Here is a 23041-nt window from a genome sequence, read left to right on the forward strand (position 1 = left end):
CCGGATTTGCTGCGGTGCCGGGGAAATGCGGTCCCGGCGTAGCCGCCATCTTGTTGGCCAGCATCTTGTGAGATTTCATGAGATCCCACCCAGACCTGTCATCGGCGCTGGCTGATGATGTCGTTCGGGGTGTGGCCAGCAAGCCCTTTATAAAGGGCAGCACTGGCTTGGGGCATCCTTTTCACCCCGACGACAAGCAGGCAAACACCCGGCTGGAGTTTGCCAAAGAGCTGAGTGGCCATTTTGAAGTGGCCTCATGGCGTCGGCTATTTTAGGGGGCAAGAAGAGCCTCGCATCCCCCCCACTTGTCTCAGGGGGATCCGGTTCGGGAATCAGCCCTTACTTGGCCCTTTGGAGGCCTGCTGCCCCTTTTGGCCTTGCTAGGCCCAGGGGTGTGGGTGGGATTTGGACAGGCCTTCAGGCCTGGTCTAGGCCTTCATGGCCCTGGTGGTACTTTGGGGCCAGGCATGGTAGCTGGCTCCACACACCCTCTCCATGGGAGGATTAGGGGTTTCTATTCAGGCATGCTTTTAGTTAAAAGGGAATGGGTTGCTTGGTTGGCATAGCCCCTAAGAAGCAAAGGGCCTTGCCTCCCGCCCCTGAGCCGGTGGCTAGGCCACACAGGATATTACAGCCCTCGGTCAGGGCTAGGCTGGCCAATGAGGAGGCCCAGAATAGGGCCAGGAGGATAGGGGGTAGGCCTCAGGACACACCGGCGGGTGACTCATCTTTACCTGCTCATTCCTGGTCTAGGGTCATAGAACATTTGGATGAGTTGAACGCCAGGTGGCTCTCCATTTATGGGCCGGGAGGCCCAGCCCCTTCAGCTCCTGTGGCCCTTGGGAGACCCATGAGTGATGTGGAGGCCCAGACCGGGCAGGCTTCGTCTCTGGCAGCGGTATCTGGAATGGTCTCTGCGGGATCTTCTTCAGGGACACCTGGTGCCATGGTGAGAGGGTCATGCAAATGCACTACACACTGCCCCTCCCCTTATCTGGGCAGGTTTTCATGTCCCCGGCTTTGGGGAGTGGGGCCACTAGCTATACCGGGATTTGCCCTGCTTTTACGTGTAATCAGGTTTGGGCTACACCTGCTGCTTCCGCTGCAGTGGCCCAGACTCCCATGGCATCTGCTGCCCCTCTGGCTGGGGCAGGCACAGGGGCCATGGTGGCAGCTATGGTGCCAGATCCTTTGGCTTCCATCCGGGCTGTTGCCATTCCCTGGGGATTGCCTTCCACCCCCTTGGGCTTTCACCTGCATCCCTCCATTAGGGAGTGAATTTGGAAGGGGGAATATGTGGATTTGTTCTCCCTTCTTAATCGTGAAGTGCCCAAGAAGGACAAGGAAAAAGAGGTGAAGACTGACTGATCAAAAAAGTTCAAGGTAGATAGGTGCTTCAGCTCATGGCTGTACGCCTTTTTGACCTATATGTCAGTGGTCATTGAGAGGGAGCCCGTGCTGGCTGCCTCCATGATTAAGTACATTGATCTCATCGGCCGGGCTCACTACGAGTACGAGGGTACTGCATGGTTGCAGTATGATGAGTCTTTCAGGATACGTATGGCATTTGAATGCACCCTGCCTTGGGACATGGTGATCCCCAATTTATGATTCCATGCAACTCAGCTCACATGGGCTGGTGAGTGCACTGAGTGCACTGACAGTGGCCACTTTATGAAGGCCAAGCCAGTTACAACTCCCATGACTCGCACTGGAGTTGGCACGGGGACGAGGGCTGCTCCCCCGTGTCATGATTTTGCAGCTAGGGGCCTTGTTTTTGCCCCTCCTGCAGATTTAGACATGCATATGGGAATTGTGGGGGCTCCCACACTACCCACGCTTGCCTTAAAAGGAGGGCCCCAAGGATGGGAAGGAGGGGGCTGGACCGTCCAAATATCAGCCTCCCCCTGGGGGAAAACGGCCCCAGTCCAGTTAGGCTGGAAGTGTTAGAAATTATGCTGAGGGACTATCACCCATGTAGAAGCGTGGCTGCACTTCTGCAGGGTTTTCGGGAGGGCTTTAGGATACCCTATTTTTGACCTAGGGGGGCCTTCATGTCTAGCAACCTTAAGTCGGTTGTTGGATATGAGGACATTGTTAGATCTAAGATCCAGAAAGAGGTGGCCGAGGGCAGAGTTTTGGGCCCTTTTGCTTGCCCGCCTTCGCCTGCCCTACGGGTTTCACCTCTGGGGGTGGTCCCCAAGAAGGCCAGTGGTGAATTTCGGTTGATTCACCATTTGTCCCCTAAAGAGGAGTCAGTGAATGATTACATTCCTGACGAGCTTTGTTCAGTTCACTACGCGTCCTTTGACGCAGCAGTGGGTCCATCTGTAAAATTTCTCCTATTATCTCTGCCATCTTTGCTGTTAAGTTTTCATCTTTTTCCTCACTTATATTTTGAAATCTCAATCCATGTGAGGCAGATCGTAATTCCAAATTGTTTGGTAAATTATGAAAAAGTTCATCTAAGGAAATTTTCTATGTAGTTTTTATCATACGTGATTGCTAAACTTTAACTTTCTTTTTGGAAACTAAACCCCTACATCTTTGAAGGACTTGTGCAAAAGGATAAGCTGAAAAGATGACTATAATAATATGTATCTAATACCAGTCCAACCTAGAATGATCTATTAGAACATCATGACATTATCACATAATTAGGTGAAAAGTTATTAAGTCATTGAAACTCATTTCAATGTATACCTGCACAGGATTGCACTAACACCTTGATTTCATTCAATGTTCAGACTTGTATCTTCTTTTGTTGTTTCTGTCCTGCCACAAATAGTTTGAATTCCATGCAAGTCTTAAAGCACTGCATAGCCAATCTATATTTATCTTGTTTCCCTGTATCAACTTCAGATCTTCTCCCCTATTTCAAGAATATGTCATACATATTCCCACAATTTCTGCGTCTTAGAAATAGTATTTCAATGCATTCTTCTCACAATGTGAATAACCAAATAATTGAATGCAAAGGTAATTCAACTGCTAAATTAAGTTTCCTTTAGAGCAGGGGTAGGGAACGTTGGCTCTTCTGTGACTTGTGGACTTCAACTCCCAGAATTCCTGAGCTAGCATGATTGGCTCAGGAATTCTGGGAGTTGAAGTCCACAAGTCATAGAAGAGCCAACGTTCCCTACCCCTGCTTTAGAGTGTCAACTCTTAAAACTAGTACAGTGGTACCTCGAGATACGAGTTTAATTCGTTCTGGACCTGGGCTCTTAAGTCGAGCAGCTCTTATCTCGAACGACTTTTCCCCATAGGAATTAATGTAAATAATTTTAATTGGTTCCAGCCCTCAAAAAACTCACAAAGTTAGTCTAAATTATGCAGAAAGACATGTTTTTAATGAAGAAATGTACATGTACATATAAATGAATAATGAAGTTTCTTTCACTTAACTTGTAAACTTTCTTAAACTTTTAAATTTACATATGTTCAACTTCTCTGCCACCCAATCCTGTAGGACAGAGGTCCCCAACCCTTTTTGCACCAGGGACCGGCTTTAAGCGATCAAGAGAGGAATGGGTGAATGAATGGACGGAGGGTGGGAAGGAAGGAAGGAAAGAGGGAAGGGACAGGAACAGAGGAAGGAAGCAAGGAAACTTATGAAAGGGGAGAGTAAGAGAGGAATGAGTGAAGGGAGGGAGGGAGGGAAGAAGGTGGGAAGGAGAAAGAAAAGAAGAAATAGAGGAAGGGAAGGTAAAAGAGAGAAAGAAAAAGAGCAAGAAAGAAAGAAAGAAAGAAAGAAAGAAAGGGGGAAGGGACAGGAACAGAGGAAGGAAGCAAGGAAACTTATGAAAGGGGAGAGTAAGAGAGGAATGAGTGATGAGAGGGAGGGAGGGAAGAAGGTGGGAAGGAGAAAGAAAAGAAGAAATAGAGGAAGGGAAGGTAAAAGAGAGAAAGAAAAAGAGCAAGAAAGAAAGAAAGAAAGAAAGAAAGGGGGAAGGGACAGGAACAGAGGAAGGAAGCAAGGAAACTTATGAAAGGGGAGAGTAAGAGAGGAATGAGTGAAGGGAGGGAGGGAGGGAAGAAGGTGGGAAGGAGAAAGAAAAGAAGAAATAGAGGAAGGGAAGGGAAAAGAGAGAAAGAAAAAGAGCAAGAAAGAAAGCTGCAAGCACCCCCCGAGCCCCCCAGGCCGGCTGCAACCTTTTAAAACACGCGCGCCACTTCACAGCTGTCTCCTGAAGCCGAACGCGGAAGTTAGCGTTTGGCTTCAGGAGACAGCTCCTTGGCGCTTGTATCTCGAATTTGGGCTTGTAAGTAGAACAAAAATATCTCTCCCCTCCCAGCTCTTATCTCGAGTTGCTCTTAAGTAGAGCAGCTCTTATGTCGGGGTTCCACTGTATTTCAGTAAAAACAATTGAAGGAAAGCATTCTGATACTTTCAATCTCCTTAAACAGCTTTTAATTCTGTATTTGTGTGAATTTCTGATACGCCTTATTAAACACTTCTCCTCTCCCCCTCCATTGGCTGTCATAGTTAGTAACTGTTAGAAAGATAATTTATTACAAAATAATCACCAAAACCTTCATACAGCAGAAAAGTCTTCTCCCAGAGAAGATAGGGGTTTTTTTTAATTCCCTTATGCAGATTCCAAATGAGAATTTAATATTGCAAAAATTTCTCTCTTTAAAAAAGAGAAAATTGGCAGACTAAAAGGCAAAAAAAGAAATATAGAATAAATTATAAACTTCCTATCCACAAAATATAAAGCAGAATGTTCATTTTTTTTTAATGCTAGAATGGTTTATTCTAGGGACTTCTTTTAAAATGTCATTTTTATATTGATTAGTGAGCTTCTATTTTCCTATTTTATGATTCCTTTGGAATTCTGAAAATATTTCACCCCAAAAAAAGCCATAACAATTTTTGTCTTTAATCCAAGTGCCAGATTTTTTAAAATAGATAATATATATTTCAAAACCTTTCAATATATTCACTTTGTTGTTGTGAGCCGCCCCGAGTCTACAGAGAGGGGCGACATATGAAGAGTCATTTTTGTTTTTTTGTTTGCTTGTTTATAACATTGCTTTAATAACACTGTTCAATATACTTTTTTAAAAAAGTTTTGCTTTCTAAAAAACGTTTAGTGAACACTTATGTATTTTTAGAATAACTGTATCACATAGAGCTCAGGAGAAATATGAAATTAACTTTTAATGACTATAATATATTTAAACACATATAGTTTCTGACATGCTGTATAAGTTCAAGAGGGCTAAAAGTGTTTTAATGGTGATTTTCATTGTATTCAGTGTCCATAGCATCTTGCAGCAGTGTCAAACAATAGTCAGCAAGTACTGATGGATTCCGGTTGCGAAATCATTCAAGGTTGCCAACATATCAAAAACATTTCCCCCTCCTATTTTTTCAATTACAACTCTCTGAAGGAAATTGGGCTGAAGAATATCTTACAGCTGCAGTATACAAAGGTTAGGAGACTTTGAGGATTTTTGTTGCTTTAACAACCACTTTGAGGTTTTGTTGCAAGGTGAAGTGCGCCACAATAAACAAACAAACAAAAAGGAACATGGTGGGGGTGATTTATTATTTATTTATGTTTAAACAAACTGCCAGAACACTGGAAAAGAGTTGATGTAGTTCCCATCTTCAAGAAAGGGGGAAAAAAACCCAGATCCAGGGAACTACAGACCTATCAGCCTGATCTCAATACCAGGGAAGATTTGGGAAAATATAATTAAGTAACAAATCAATGAACACCTAGAAACAAACAAAGTCATAACCAAAAGCCAACATGGGTTGTCAAAAACAGATCATGCCAGACTAATCTTATTGCACTCTTTGACAAATTGACAAAATTAGTGGACCAGGGGGATGCTGTTGATTTGGTTTACTTGGACTTTAGTAAGGCTTGTGTCAAAGAAGACCATAACCTACTACTAAATAAAGTAGAAAAATGTGGGATGGACAGCAACACCTCCAGATGGATTCAAAACTGGCTAACCAACCACATTCAATGTGTAGTACTTAATGGAACTACATCTCCATGAAGGGATATATGCAGGGGAGTACCCCAAGGTTCTGCTTTATGCTCAGTATTCTTCAATCAATGACTTGTATGAGGGGATGGATGGAGAACTTATCAAATTTGCAGATGACACTAAACTGGCAGGAATAACCAACACTCCAGTAGATAGGCACAAAATACAGAAGGATCTTGACAAACTTGAACAATGGGCGCTATCTAACAAAATGAAATTCAATGGTGAAAAAAGTAAGGTTCTACAATTAGGCAAGAAAAACAAAACACACAGGTACGGTATATCTGGTACATTGATCAACAGTAGTAACTGTGAGATGGATCTTGGAGTCCTAGTGGACAACCATTTAAATATGAGCCAGCAGTGTACAGCAGCTGCCCAAAAAGCCAACACAGTTCTAGGCTGTATTAACAGAGGGATAAAATCAAGATCACATGAAGTGTTAATACCACTTTATAAGGCCTTGGTAAGGCCACACTTGGAATACTGCATTTACCATGATGCAAAAAGGATGTTGAGACTCTAGAAAGAGTGAAGAATAGAGCAACTAAGATGATTAGGGGACTGGAGGGTAAAGCATATGAAGAATGGTTGCAGGAACTGGGCATGGCTAGTTTAATGAAAAGAAGGACCAGGGGAGAAATGATAGCAATGTTCCAATATCTCAGTGGTTGCCACAAAGAAGGAGTCAATCTATTCTCCAAAACACCCGAGGGGGGAGTAAGAAGCAATGGGTGGAAACTAAATAAGGAGAGAAGTAACTTAGAACTAAGGAGTTAGAACAATAGGACAATTAATCAGTGGAATAGCTTGCCTCCAGAAGTTGTGAATGCTCCAACAGAGGAAGTTTTTAAGAAGATGTTGGATAACCATCTGTCTGTAGGGTTTCCTGCCTAAGCAGTGGGTTGGACTAGAAGACCTCCAAGGTCCCTTCCAACTCTGTTGTTGTTGTTGTTGTTGTTGTTATATAGTCTTCGGAGAGGGGCGGCATACAAATCTAATAAATATTATTATTATTATTATTATTATTATTATTATTATTATTATTATTATTATTACTACTACTACTATACTTTCCTTGGTTTGTATATCCCATTTAGTTTTTTATTGTTTTTAAAACTAAGTGCTATGACCAAAAAAAGATGTAAAGTAGAGCACTTCAGAGGCATGTGATCAACCTTCACCAGGAGTGCCCAACTTTTGGGCCAGAAACAGGCTACATAAGCCCCATGCACACCCACCGGCTGCTCACACAAATGGAGCTGTGCATGCTTGTCCACACCTGCTTATCACTTGCAGGGAACTATCTTTCCCCCTTCACTGGACCTACAACAAAAGCTGGGGACCACTGGCCTGCCCCAAAGCAATACATACACTTTACTATCTCAAAGAGATTAAATATGCAACAAAAAGGCTAGCTATGAGCTGAATTTTGCTCTGTACTCAAATGTATTTTTAAAATATACCTAAATTCAGGCTATTCCTCGCCCCCACTTTTTGGAAATTAAGAGTCAAATACCTTGTTTGTCACTTTGACACTTCCAGTTTATCTTATTTGATACCATATTTGATACCCACAACAAGCAAATGCATCGAACCTTACATAGTTACTTAAAAAATAGCATAAGACAATAACAAAATAAATATATACTATATGTATTTTTTACAAACTACAATGACGTTTGCTACTGAGACACTTTTTCTTCCCCTTTCATGTCCCTATAATTATTTTAGGTGTATTTTACCCATCTGGAATTCAGACATAAATTAGAAGATTCTCTATCCAGAAGAAAAGAACTGTACTTCATCTTGCAATTATCTTTATTATATTGCTCTGCATAAACAAAGTAAAAAGGCAAAATCTTTGCTTAAAATGATTATGCATATGTGAGGGTGCTGCAAAGTCCCTGAGGGGAACGAGTCTTCAGAGGGACTTAGAGCAACCCCAGCCATGGGGGGGGTCACTCACGAACGCGAATCCTAGAAAGAAAACTTGGACACATTTCTCTCCGGGTGAAATGACACAGTATTGAGCTGTGCATGTCCTTTTATTGGGGGAATATGCAAATGGGAGTGATTACACGTACATGTCAAGTGATATAAAAACATCCAATAACGTAACTCTAAGATATGACACAACTTCCGAGTCCTTCCTATCTACATATGGCACGTAACCAGTTTCTACTGAACAATGTCTCTCATGGCCAATTTTCTGGGACCTTTTGTTGTTTGAAAAGCTATCTCCTGTTTACCACAAAGCAAGGCCTATTATCGCTGCCTTCGTCCTGTTTACCCCAGGAAATGTAAACATGCATCCTTTAATCACACAGTTCTCATTCTGCTGACACATTCTTGTTATTCGAGGAAAGCTGCCTTGAACCGCTTTATGGCCAGTCACTTCCTCAAGCAGAGTTCACCAGAAATGCAGACTTATCTTATGTGGTTTTTACGTTCAGTCCTATTTTGGCTAATGAAGTCGGAGTGTATGAGGCATTTATGTCAGAAGTCCAGATATCAAATCCTATCCTAACATTATGTGGCAGCTACACATATGTTTACATCACTAGCATTGTTGTAGATGCATTTAAACATTGCTTTCCTATAATTAAAACGTCATAGAAACAACAAATTTGAAGAAAATGTGTTTGATTTACATTTAATTATATTTAATTTAAACCAGTCTTTGAAATGATTCAAGATTCATACATTTTAACTCCTTGAAAATTAAGTAAATTTCTTTACCCTCCTGTTCCCTCACAGTGAATCTAGAAGAAGAAACTAGTAAAAAGATCGGCTGAATTTTGGAAAATTATAAATTCTAATCCCACCTTAGACAAAACAATTTACAAGCATTTGCATAAGCACAGCATTGTGCTTACTGTCCCTGTCTTACTGTTCTATTGTCCTCATTTATCTGTACTTAATTTGTTTATCTTTACGTCTATACCTATACCTGCTATCTTGTTATATTTGACAAACAAATTTTTAAAAATGATGTTGGACCAGTCGTTCTCTTCAACTTTATTTTATAAACTATAGTTAATAAAAGCAAATTGTAATCTATTCTGGCATTGCACAGTTGCAAATTCTAATTAGTTTTTTTAAAAAAAATGCAATTATCACCTCAATGAATCAGAACATGGCATTACCTAAATACATTTTGAACTTGGAAATTGTTGTGGACAGTAATGGTGAATAGAGCCTATAAATCCATTCCTAGTTATCCCAAGCTTTTATTATTATTATTATTATTATTATTATTATTATTATTATTATTATAGAATAAATGTGCAACAGAATAATTTTTGCATTTTTGAAAATATTTTGGAATAAAAAAGTATTATGATTCAAATCATGCAGATATCTATTGTTGACTTGCATGTGGATATAAGGTTGAATGTAGAGAAATTTGGCTTCCCAGATGACCTTGCATTAAAGTAGGTGTCTGCAATAATAAATGCAATTTTTCAATTGGAACAAGCATCCTCATTTTTAAAAATTTAACAAACTAGGCTTTAAGAAAATTTTGAAAAACAAAGCATAAAGAAATATACAAATACATATTATATGGTTTAAGATATGTCTTTATCATCATTAACAACAAAATCATCTACCTAATTGTAATAATGGCAATAATAATTTAAAAATTAGATGGGTAAGGCAATATTTTGAGGAATTGTCTACAAAATCAACAAAAATAATGTTCCATACTCATACAGAATTTTGCTAGTATCTGTTTTATGGCATCTTTTACTGGTTTGTTTCTTAGACTGTAGATAACAGGATTAAGCATTGCAGGGCCCATTGTATAGATGAGAGAGAGGAGCTTGCCTAAAGAATCAGAATAATCAAACTTGGGACTTAAGTAAGCAAACATAGCTGTGCAATAGAAGAGGATAACTGAGGCCATATGTGAAGAACATGTGCCTAAGGCCCTTTGCTTTCCAGCTGGTACAGTAAGTTTAGAGATGGCAGTAATAATCAAAGTATAGGAAACCAGGATGAATACAAATGGGATGATAAGAACCAGGAATACAGCTAGAATATTTTCTACATTATTTATAAAATTTCTTGGATAATTCAGTCTCATCAGTGGAGAGATATCACAGAAGAAGTGATTAATAACATTAGAATCACATAAGGGTAGAGAAAATATCAACCATGTTTGTAGTAGAGATACAAACAGACCAGTAACCAAACACCCAAAGACAAAGAGGAAACAGGTCCTCCTGGTCATAAGTCTCATATAATGCAAGGGATGACAAATTGCCAAGTAACGATCATACGCCATTACAGCCAGGAGGTAACATATAACAGTTCCCAGGAAAATGTAAAAAAACATCTGCATGGCACACCCCAAGAATGAGATAGTTTTCCTCTTTTTTATAAAGTGTACAAGCATTTGAGGCAGAATGACAGATGTAAAACAGATATCCAAGAAAGATAAATGCCTAAGGAAAAAATACATGGGAGTGTGTAGAGCCTGACTAGAAATAGTGGCCACAAAAACTACCAGGTTGCCCATCAGGATAAAAATATAGATTATCAGGAAAACAGCAAAAAGCAAAGCTTGTAAATCAGTTCTTGCAGAAATTCCAAGGAGTACAAATTCAGTAGGAGTAGTATGATTCTCACTCATAATTTTTGAGTGCCTTTTCTGTATGGAAGGAAGCAGAGAACAAAGAAAATACATATATATATTTAGGACTTGGTCATTTCTTACATTTATGACAAGAGAATCAACAATGTTAACTTTATTCAAATACCAGAACCTTACTTATGGTGTTGACTTTTAAATTGTAAACATATGATTTGTACTTTTCTAATCTGAAACAAGTTTGATTTTATCTTGAATTCTTCTGAGTTTGAAATGTACATGTGCATTCAAAATCCATTTACAACATCCGTTACAAGTCAAACATTAAATTAAAAGGGAAGGAATTATTTGATTGCCAATAAGAAAATTGATTGAAAAGTGCACTTCATATATCTTATCTAAGAGTAACACTAATAATAAATTCAGCTGAATATATTGCTCCAGGTTTGTTCCTTTGTTAGACTATATAAGGGAAAATATTTATGATACAATTTTTCTGCTTCCATTCACTGCTACATAAGATTAAAGAATTAATATCTCTTATATTTAAATGAAAGAGATACAAAATGCATTCACTTGCATGTATCAAGAATGTAAAGATGTTAAGAGAAATTTGGAATGTTTTTGAACAATTAAGTATTTGAAAACCTAAGACCAGAAAAATAAATAATTATGTTTATAGACACAAATATGCTTATATCTGCTCTTAAGATCTGCAAATATATGACAATTTGTGTTTTTTAAATAACTAAAGGTATTGATCTCTATAATTGAACTATATCCCTATAATTATAAGCACTATCACTGTTTTCATGGAATCCTCTTATATCTTTTTCATTAATTCTATTTCTAGCTAAGCTCAGGATATATAGCTCTTACACAGTTTTATATAATCTACATATTGATAGAAATGCTATTTTTAAAATGCATTCTACTGTATATATTTTGACACATATAGAATATCCTTGTTTAAAACAGTAAAAATAGCTAGCAAGATATCTAAAAAGAATTTTTAAAAATCTAGGCTGAATATGATCTGAAGAGGAATATTTACCAGTGAAAAGCTGAACTTCTCTTAAAATTTTAATGTAGTTTTCAAATACTCATGCAGTAAATAATTATTGACGTTTAGTGATTATAGTTCACTTTCTACAAAGAGTTCTAAGCACTTCTATATAGGAGAAGGGGTTATATTGAAAGCAATAGTATACAGAATGATGACTGAATTTAATTTCTTTCAATTAATTTCCATTGGGAGTTCCCATAGGAGAACCATGGAATATTTCAACAGAACTTTGATTTAATACAATTTACACACCCTTTCCCATTTATTTGACAATAACTGTTGGCTTGCTCTGCCTGCCTGCCTGCCTGCCTACCTACCTATCTACCTACCTACTTGTCTGTCTGTCTGTCTATCACTTATGCTTGTAGGATTTTGCTGCTATGTGATGACAGACTGCCATGAACTCTAGGGTGTTATGAAGTTTGGGATTCTTTGGGAAATGAAAGTAAGTGCTCTATCTCCTTGAGACATCCAGCTGGAAGAAGGAGCTGCATATTAAACTACACTTGGACTGGGTATTAAGAAAACATCCTTCCCGAGTCTGATTAGCTATACTGAGGTGGACAATAAGAGACAGTTAATGGAGGGGAAAGTAGAACCTAAGGATTTTGACAGTTGTGTACTATACAGTGGTACCTCAAGATAAGAACCCCTCATCTTATGAACAACTCGAGATACGAACCCAGGGTTCAGAAAAAATTTGCCTCTTCTTACGAACTTTTTTCGTGTTACGAACGCCAAAACCGAACATCCAGGTTCGGCATTCGGGAGGCTGCTGGGAAGCCCCCTGGCTGTTTTAAAAGGTGACAGCCGGGCTGGGGGGCTTCCCAGCAGCCTCCTGAACCCCAAACTTTTGCCAAACGTCCGGGTTCGGGGTTTGGGAGGCTGCTGGGAAGCACCCCAGCCCGGCTGTGACCTTTCAAAACACCCGGGGGGGTTCCCAGCAGCCTCCAACTGCCGAACGCGGAAGTTCGGCTTTGGCGTTCGGCTTTGGGAGGCTGCTGGGAAGCCACCCGGCTGTTTTAAAAGGTGACAGCTGGGCTGGGGGGCTTCCCAGCAGCCTCCCGAACCCCGAACTTTTGCTGAACTTCTGGGTTCAGGGTTTGGGAGGCTGCTGGGAAGCGCCCCAGCCTGGCTGTGACCTTTTAAAACAGCCGGGGGGCTTCCCAGCAGCCTCCGAACCCTGAACTTTTGCCGATCTTCCGGGTTTGACAGGTCAACCACAGGACCACCTTCTTTCTCTGCCTTTCCTTTTCCTATGCAAGACAAAGCCACTAGCGCTGTGACCTTTTAAAACAGCCGGGGGGCTTCCCAGCAGCCTCCGAACGCTGAACGCGGAAGTTCGGGTTTGGCGTTCGGCTTCGGGAGGCTGCTGGGAAGCCACCCGGCTGTTTTAAAAGGTGACAGCCGGGCTGGGGGGCTTCCAGCAGCCTCCCGAACCCCAAACCCAGAGGTTTGGCAAAAGTTCGGGGTTCGGGAGGATGCTAGGAAGCCCCCCAGCCCAGCTGTCACCTTTTAAAACAGCCGGGTGGCTTTCCAGCAGCCTCCTGAAGCCGAACGCCAAACCCGAACTTCCGCGTTCAGCATTTGGAGGCTGCTGGGAAGCCGCCCGGCTGTTTTAAAAGGTGACAGCTGGGCTGGGGGGCTTCCCAGATGAAGGTGCAGCATTCAGGTTGAACTAGAATTAGAGAAAGAATGCCTTGTAAAACTTAAATGCCCACGCAGCAGTAGAGCCTTTGTATTAGACAAAAAAAACATCAAAATCAGATACATGAAGTCGCCCCATGTTTGAACCAAAATTAAATTTCCGAGCGCACTAGTGGCTTCAGATTACATAGAAGAAAGAGATGCAGAGATAGGAATTGGCCCTTGTTTTACCCAAAAATAAATTGAAAGAGCTCTAATGGCTTTTTTATATATAGAATAAAAAGAAATGCACAGAAAGAAATTGAAAGAAAGTGGCCCAGAGGTGGACCCAAAAGTACGAGTGCCAGAGGTCAGTAGTGAGACAAAAGTGCCCTTCCACCCCTTTTTATGCATTTATTTATTTTTTCAATTTTTATGCCACGATTCTCCTTAGAGTCTGGCCGGCTTACAAATTGTTAGCCATTGCACTTTTTAATTACTTGAATGGCTCGATTGATCACTTATACATGAACTTTTTGCACCCAACCAATCTGCACATTGGACAAGTCCCCCTCCCTCTGGATACAGGAAATGGCATTTGTCCTGCAAGCAGGTGTTGCTTTGCAAGACTGGAAGTTCTCCAGACTGCACTGGAGACCTTTTCTTCAGACAGGTACAGGAGTCCCCCTCCCTCTGGATACAGGAAATAGCGTTTGCCCTGCAAGCAGATGTTGCTTTGCAAGACTGGAAGTTCTCCAGACTGCACTGGAGACCTTTTCTTCAGACAGGTACAGGAATCCCCCTCCCTCTGGATACAGGAAATGGTATTCGCCCTGCAAGCAGGTGTTGCTTTGCAAGACTGGAAGTTCCCCAGACTGCACTTTTCATTTGTCATTTGTAGAGAAAATGAATGAAAGGGAAAAAAAAGTTGAAAAATGTTAAAGTGCAAGTATGATGTTGAAGAGTTTTACATCATCAGCGAAGAGGACACAGTTGCTTGTGATGTAATCGCAAAAGTCAATGATGTAGAGAATGAAGAGCATTGGTCCCAGTACACTACCTTGGGGAACACCGCTTTTAACTGGGATGGGGGTGGATATGGTGCTTCCTATTTTGACCACTTGTTGTCTGTTTGACAGGAATGCTGTAGTCCAGCTGTGGAGGGATCCTGAGATGCCATAGGATTGGAGTTTTAGGAGTAGTTTGTTGTGGACCACTGAATCAAAGGCTTTGCGGAAGTCGATATAAATTGCATCTATAGATTTGCATCTAGATGTCCATATATTTTTGCAGTAGAGGAGCTGCAGGCTGCAGGATAGTTTTTTTTCTGAATCCAAATTGTTTGTTAGAGAGCAAATTATTAATTTCTAGATGGAGAGTAATTGATTTGTTTATTATTGATTCCATGACTTTTCATGGGATGCAGCATAGTGATATTGGTCTGTAGTTATCGACAAGAGAGGGCTCTCCTTGTTTGAAGATGGGGATGACCATTGCTTTCAACCATAGCTTAGGAAGTGTGCTGGTTCTGAAGGATTTTTCTAAAATTATGCTTAGTTGTTCAGCTATGGCAGAAGGGAGCTTTTTTAGGAAGTAAGCACATAGACCATCTGGTCTGACTGATAGAGAAGGTTTAAGGTCAGGTAATGCTTTTTCAACTCAGTCTTCAGAGAAGTCTACTTTGGTTAGGTCGTTGAGGGAGTTTGAGGTGCGATTGATGAAATTGGGGGATGAACCATTGCTGTTAACAAAGACAGAGCCAAAGAAGAGTTGAGGATGTTGGCTTTGGATGAATCATCATGGTATTCTTTGTTGTTGGGTCCTTTGAGAGGTGGGATAGGTCTTGTTGAAAAAGTTGTAGAAAGCTCTATTAGATTTAGTGCACAGGAGGTGTTCTTCTTGTTTGCTGTAGTAGCTAAGGCATTCTGCTTTTACTTGATTGCAAATGCTTTTATATCAGATTTTGAAGTTGGCATCAAAAAAGCTTTTCTTCCAGAGAGGTGTTTTACTTGTTTGTAATTTTCTTATTGAGATGGGGAGATTTTTTGGGTTTTTTTGTGGTACATGTTAGAGGTATACGAAGCCTGATAATAATTTTCATTTTGAGTAGGAATGTGTTGTAGAGGTTATCAGTGGTGTAGCATTCAGAGAATAGAGTTTTCCAGTTTAATGTTGAGAGGTGGGCTTCAATGAGTTCATAGTTCGCTTTTTTGAAATTGAATTTTGGTGTTTTATTATTTTGGTGGATCATAGTGTGGCTTAGGTTGAGACTGAAGTTTATCATGTTGTGGTCGCTGTTGGAAAATGGTTCTGTTATTTGTAAGCCATATATTGCACTTTTGCTGTTGCAGAAGATGAGATCCAGACAGTTATCAAGTCTGGTATTGTTAGTTACTAGTTGGTTGAGTCCCAGATAGGTGACGGTATTATATATAATAGAATGGATGGGTTCCGTGCTGCATTCATTTAAGGATCAGTTAATGTGTGGCAGGTTGAGGTCTCCGAGAAAGATAATGGGGTATGGGCAGTTGGTTCCCCACTTTAGTAATGTTGATAATTTGTTTGCATGTTCGATGTTGTAGTCCAGGGCTCTGTAGCAGAGTAAGAAGCAAATTGTCATATTTAGGGATAAATCACAGACAATAGTTTCAGGTATCAATAAATCCTGTGCAACTTTGAGGATTTTTAGGTTCAGCAATTTTTTGTAGAATATAGCTACTCTGCCTCCTTTGCGGGATTCACGGTCTGAGCGGAAAACATGGTAGTTTTTTTATGTGATAATGGAGTCCGGGTAGGAAGCATTTAGCCATGTTTCACATATAAAAATTATATCGAGGTTGGAGGTGACAAGTAGAAAGAGTAATTCAGACATCTTGTTGACTAAATTTCTAGCATTTAATAGTTTAGATTTGAGATTGGTATTCTGTTGGGGATTGGTTTTGGGTTGGTTAGAGGAAGCCTTATGCCACACCAGGAGGCTGAAGTCAGAATTTCTTCCATCCTCTAATACACACCCGTTTCCTGTTTTGTTTGATGGATTAGCATAGGTGGATTGACCTAGTTTTGCTGACCATTAAAGCTAGGTTTCCCACAGCTGAGAATGAACATTTGTCTTGTAACCAGCACAGGTGCCTAATCAGCACCCTGAAAACTCCATCTCTCAAGGAGCCTAGCCAGACTTTTGCATGCCAGTCACTGAGATGGAAGGTGAGGTGGAGCTAATAGGTGGCTAAGCTAAGTGCCTGAAGAATCCCAACTAGCAGGCAGGGAGGCAGAACATCCCAACTCTGGCAGCTCTGCAGGAAAAGAAACTGCTTTTTTTTTCTTTTTTGGCAAGACGACCTGATGGAGGGTTGCATTGTGGCTCTGTGTCATAATAGGTTTCAGGAGGAAGACGGGATTCCCGTCTCTCTTATTGTGAAGCGTGTGGGTGTTCATTCAATCTATTTCAACTTCACAAGATCTTTTTATTTCACAAGAAGTTGGAATTGATTGAGTGAAACAGAGAACAGAGAAACACAATTGGAGCTGGGTTGGGGTGACTACACGTGTGTCAACAGAGAGGGTACTGCCTGCCATGTCTGGTATATATGCTTATGAACAGTGAAGGGCTACCAAAATGTTCACTACCACACTGTGCGTGTGGCTTATGCAGGACACTCTGCATTTTCTTTCAACATCTTTCAGTGCAAACTCTGGGGTGGAGCTCCATTTTCACTACCTCACTGTGTGTTGTGTCCCCCCCAATCCAGGTAGTAGCCCACCCCTGATTATGAAACTTTGATTTCAAAGGTTCGCTATCAGGGGGCTAGACAGTTCAGTTCAGAAGAATGTATGGTTGCAAATCAGAAAGCAAGCCCAATGAAAAAAAGATGGACGTAATTGCTGTAAATGGATATTTAGCCTTAATTGGAAAGCTATGAAATGATATGATAACCTCTGTATATCTCTATATCCCAGACAGGATTTGAGACTAAGATCAAGACAATCATTACAGGGTGCAGACTAATGTCAACCAAAGAAAATTTCTTGTCAATCTTTGAAGCCATTTGATTTCATAAGAAACTATAATTTAGGCAATCAATTTAATTCCCAATTGCATTTTCTCAATACCCACTGTGTATATTTTCAGTTTTACTTGTTATGTTTACATAATAAGTTAGAATCCATAGAGTCCCGTAGATTTTAATGAGAATATAAATTCATTACTAACTATTAAACAAGTAGTCCATGATGTAGTGGCATCATCTGTTTTTCTATTCAGAAACTAATGCTCTATTACACCAGAAGGAATATACAACCATCATAACAACTTTACCAAAACGACAAAGAATATATCATTTTATGCAAAGACATTTACAGCCAGTGAATCAGAATAAAAGTTAATCATTGTTCTAGAGGTAAACCTCTGCTTTCTCTTTTATTTTCTTGACTTGAGTGAAAATTCTTTTTTAAAAATATAAATTAATGGAAATAATTTTTTCTCCACTGTAAAGGAGAAGAAATAAATAATCCTTATTTTATAGATATATCTTCATTGAACAATTGTGAGTTTAAAACAAACACTGTTTGAAGATAACCATAAATATTTATTTTACATTTTAAATACAGACATTTCTGGACTAACTTTAATCATGCACTCAGCATTTGAAAAAAAAGAAAAAAAATCCAAACAGAATGTATGTTTCCAATAGCTATATACCTAAACATTGCATATACTTATCACTATATTAGAATGCAAGATCATTTTATATTTTTAATACATGCATTGATTTAACAATACAAAATTAATACAAACAAATATAAAAAAGAAAAATTAAAAAGTGCAAAATAAAAGGAAATAAAAAGGAAAAGAAATGGGAAAAAATAAAGAAGTAACTCATAATGTTCTGTACAATGAGAATTTTCATTTATCTTTTTTTCATTTTCTCCCTCAGATGATATTTATTGGGGACTATAGCCTGATAAATCAAACCCTGGCACCTGGCTTCATCTTCCTTGAATATACCAATAATTCTGGAGTGCAAGTGTTACTGTTTGTTGGGTTCTTTACTGTGTATACACTGACACTTTTTGGGAATGGATTGATTATAATCCTCACTTTTATTGATTTAGCCCTTCATACACCCATGTACTTCTTTTTGCGAATCTTGTCTTTTTTAGAGATTTTGTACACTTCAGTAACCCTCCCTAAGATATTAGTGAATACTATATCTGAATCCAAAACTATTTCATTCATAGGTTGTGCAACTCAGATGTATTTTCTTCTTTCTTTTGGAACAGTTGAATGTTATCTCTTGGCTGTCATGGCTTATGACCGTTGTATAGCAATATGCTACCCATTACATTATGTCCTGGTTATGAACCAAAATGTTTGTGCTCAAATGGCTATTGCGGCTTGGATTTGTGGAATTGTAATGCCACTTGGCAATGTAGTTTGGATTTTTTCTTTGCCCTGTTGTGGTCCCAACCAGATTAATCACTTCTTCTGTGATGTTCCACCACTGTTGAGGTTAGCTTGCACTGATACCACAAGAAATGAGATATTCACCCTTACCTTAAGTGTGCTAATCACACTCTTCCCCTTTCTGCTGATTTTGGTTTCTTATATCCGTATCTTTTTCACTATAGTAAATATGCCATCAGTTAGAAGTCAAAATAAAGCATTTCCCACTTGCTCATCACATCTCATTGTGGTTACCTTGTTTTATGGTTCTGCCAGTGCAACATATCTACATCCAAAATCCAATCACATAGAAAATGTAGATAGGATGATTGCCTTGCTTTATTCCATTATCACCCCAATGTTGAACCCTATGATCTATAGCCTGAGAAACAAGGAAGTGAGGAATGCCCTAAGAAAATTAATGGGGGCAAAGAACTGATTGCCTTGAGAATTGGACAAATACTTTTGTGGAAAGTTTTTATTAGATGTTTTTAATTTATTTAAAATAGAATAGAACAGAATAGAATTCTTTATTGGCTAAGTGTGATTGAACAAACAAGGAATTTGTCTTGGTGAATATGCTCTCAGTGCACATAAAAGAAAAAGATACATTTGTCAAGAATAAATAAATATTATGTGCTTTACTTTGAGAGATCAATGCTTATGATATACATTTTCTGACAATTTATCTCATTTCCATTTCAGATAATAAAGATATTAAAGAGTGAGGGACTGTGTGGTGATGCCATCTGCTGGTGGAGGAATTGTTAGTGAGAAATTGCATATGCTCTGAGTGTCTGTTCAGCTGTGCCTTGAAGAAAGAACTTAACTGGCTTAAGTAGAGTGTTGATAATTTTCCTTTCTTATAAAATGTTATCAATAAGAAATGAAAGAAAATATTGTGAACCTTAAGTATGAATTTTAAATGAACTTCAGAAAAAATAGAAAGTGATATTAAATATTAAATATTAAACACTAACAAACAATTTGGTTTCAGAAAAAAATTATCCTCCAACCTGCAACTCCTTCACTGCAAAAATATATGGATTACACATCTTGATCAGAGAAAATCTATAGATGCAATTTATATTGACTTTTGCAAAGCCTTCAACTCATTGGTTCAGGACAAACTACTTCTAAAACTCAAATCTTACGGCATCTCAGGATCCCTCCATAGTTTTTCTTTTCTTTCTTTCCTCACTTTTTTTCTACACTTTTCCATTGTCTTTTCTCTTCTCTATTTTTCCCACCATTTGCTTTTGTTTTTTTATATATTATAACATAAACAAATTAAAATTGTTAAAAATGGGAAAAGAAAAGTGATTATTTTTCTGAGTTCTTCTGATCCATTGTCTATTGCTAGATCTTCTAAAAGGCAATATTTTTCTCCATTCATATGCAAATATATAAATATAATGGCATTACAACTGAGCTCCCTGTCTCAACAGAAAGGCTCTTTTCTCCCTCAAGCATTTAGTCATTTCTTGGTAAGCTAGAAAGATCTCCAACATCATGGAAAGTCAATAAATATGTTTAATTTCACTATGGGAATCAGGGAGATTGGGAGCCAGGCAGGTAGGGATCAGGGAAGAGGGGAGAAAGAGAGGCAGGGACCCAAGAAACCAAGGATGCAGGGATATGGGGAGGCAGGAAGCCAGGGAGGCAGAGTGGCAGAAAGGCAGGAAGCCAGGGATTCAAAGAACCAGGAAAACAGAGATGATAGTTAATATCTCCAAAAGACATTAGAATATTGGACACATGAATGCTAAGTAACCCAAAAAGTTATCCAATGTGCATAAAATTCACAGTATTTTTCCCCAAATATGATCCTTTTATTTTCCATAATCAAATAATTCCATAATTAAATATCAATGATAAATATATTAGATAAGGCAACAGTGATGTTATGAACAGAGCAGATGGGAAAGAAATGTTGCAATTAAAATAAAATGAGTATATGGTTTCTGTGCTATTATTACTGATACCTCCTATTATCTGGGATAATAGGGAAGTATTATCACTGGGAATACAATATTTTAATTTCAAAGGGATCAGAATAACACTTCATGCACAATCCTTTCTAGATTAATATCCATTCTGCTGTAAGAAACATAAAAGAAAACAGGTATCATAGGGTAGATTTGATTTGAGGATGTTGATATTAATATTCTTGCTGCTTTTGTTTCCTCATATAGTGAGTCAAATTCAGGTTGCTCTGTTTAAAGCACAATTTTCCAAGTAAAGAGTGCACAGATATTCATTGCCAGGGGACTTCATATATGGAGGTATTGTTTTCTTTTCTATCTTCAATAAGAAGCAAATTGTCTTTAATCAACTTCAACTGGAACCTGACTTATCTAACATGTTGATATTCATACCTTCATTTTCCTCTTATATACTTATATTTCATATGTGGCATATTTCATATGTGGCAGGACCCAAAATGTGAGAAACATATCTAGTACTCCCTGCATAACATTTCCATTTTTTCCAACCCACCAGAGGAGAGTTTATTTATTATTTTATTTATTTATTTATTTATTGGATTTGTATGCCGCCCCTCTCCGTAGACTCCAAGTTTTCTTGAATGGCCACTTATGTGAAACAGTTTCTGTTTATTTGGAAGGTAATTTTAAGAAATGAAATGAGATTTCAAAAGTTTCTGGCTTTAAAATTCCAGCAAAGTAATATTCTACCCAACCTCCCACAGAAGAAACTGTGTAAGGACTTTATTTAGAATAGCCCAAATACACTGCAGCAACCCACAACATCAGAGAAGGGAAATATCCAACATATCCACACAACTTTATCAAAAAGTCCCCGACTACTCAACCCAATATTTAACAAGCAACACAAACTCTAAAAGAATCACACTGCTATTCATCAAGAACATCTCAGAAACCAATAAAAGACTACATGGAATCAACTAGCACACAAGCCAACTAAAGCCCCTCAAAACATTCTATGCAAATCAAAAGTCCCAACAACCCCAGAAGAAAACACAGGAGTCATCTTCAACATACAAAATAAGAACTGCAACAAACTCTGGACAATAGGTAGAACATATCCATGAACACCAATAGAAGACATGATGAAAATTCTTTAATTTCACAACATATTGACAGTTTTAATCATAATATGCATTGAAATATTGCATCCTGGTCTTCCTTCTCAAACTTTATCTCCCCCCCAACTAATTATGCTAATTTGTTAGTTAACAAATAAAGAAAATAAGAGAAATAAGGATTTTTTTATGGACAAAAAAGAAAAAGAAAGGGAACAGCCCCCACGACATTGCTGTTGTTAACATGAACATTATTATTGGTACCTGCTATTTAGCCATATCACAGGAATACAAGATTTTCAGTCCAAAGGGACCAAAATAATTATAATTGGAAAAGTCTTCTTCAGGTTGTAGTGACCAAAAATAAAACTATAAGCAGTAGTAATCAGATATTCTCATGACAATTCAAAAAAAATGGGAGAAAGAAAAAGGAATGCTACTTTGCAAGGCAGATTTGAATTTAGTATGTTGATACTAATATTGCTACTGCTTCTATTTCTTCACACAGTGAGCCAAACTCATTTTGCTAAATGTAGGGCATGGCAATTTCCACCAAGAGTTCACAGATATTCACAGTCAGGAGATTTCCTATATGGAGGTATTGCTTTATTGAGCATCTTCGATACCAGGCAAATTGTCTTCAACCAATTTCCTCCTGAACCTGACTTATCTGAGATGTTGGTATCCTTATTTTTTTCCTGTTACCAATTTATATTTTGTATTTAGTCGAATCCAACATATAGGAAATATATTTAACTCTGCTTATAAAGCCTTTCCCTTCCCTGGAAAAGAGGAATTGCCAGGGATAAAAATATGCTTTGTGAAAAAAATTATGTATTCAAGCTGTGACCTGTTTCTTTTGAAAACAACTTTAAAAAATTAAGCAAGATTTTTTTAAAATAAACCAATAAGGATTAATTTTTTCAGTTCAATTTTCATTCCATTGTGTGCAGAAATGTTCAAACTTGTTTCCAGGTGAAAAAAGCTTTCAAAAAGACCAAATATAAGTACCTAAAATGATCAGTTTGCAGTCCGGGTCAAATAGACCCGGGAACATAACATTAGGGAGTTTTTTCGAACAGAACAGCAGGGTTAAAATACCACTATATAATTTTTTAAGGTGTGATCTTTGTAAATCTGGTTTGGGATGTTATTGTTGTTACTATGATTGTGAAATCTGTAAACTGTCAAATCAAATTAACATTAAGGATTATAGAAAGTCATACTACGGAG

General features: G+C 38.7%; 1 protein-coding gene across 1 annotated transcript; it reads left to right on the forward strand.

Annotated features, from left to right (window-relative positions):
- Nucleotides 1-850: 850 nt before the first annotated feature.
- On the forward strand, nucleotides 851-22801 carry LOC139153909 (olfactory receptor 10A7-like; the record flags this gene model as incomplete). Its single annotated transcript, XM_070728330.1, has 3 exons — nucleotides 851-949; nucleotides 18236-19141; nucleotides 22784-22801. Coding segments are annotated over exons 1-3 (1023 nt in total), but the record flags the coding sequence as incomplete, so codon positions are not given.
- Nucleotides 22802-23041: the final 240 nt, after the last annotated feature.

This window comes from Erythrolamprus reginae, chromosome Z, assembly GCF_031021105.1.
Source record: "Erythrolamprus reginae isolate rEryReg1 chromosome Z, rEryReg1.hap1, whole genome shotgun sequence".
Lineage (NCBI taxonomy): Eukaryota > Metazoa > Chordata > Lepidosauria > Squamata > Dipsadidae > Erythrolamprus > Erythrolamprus reginae.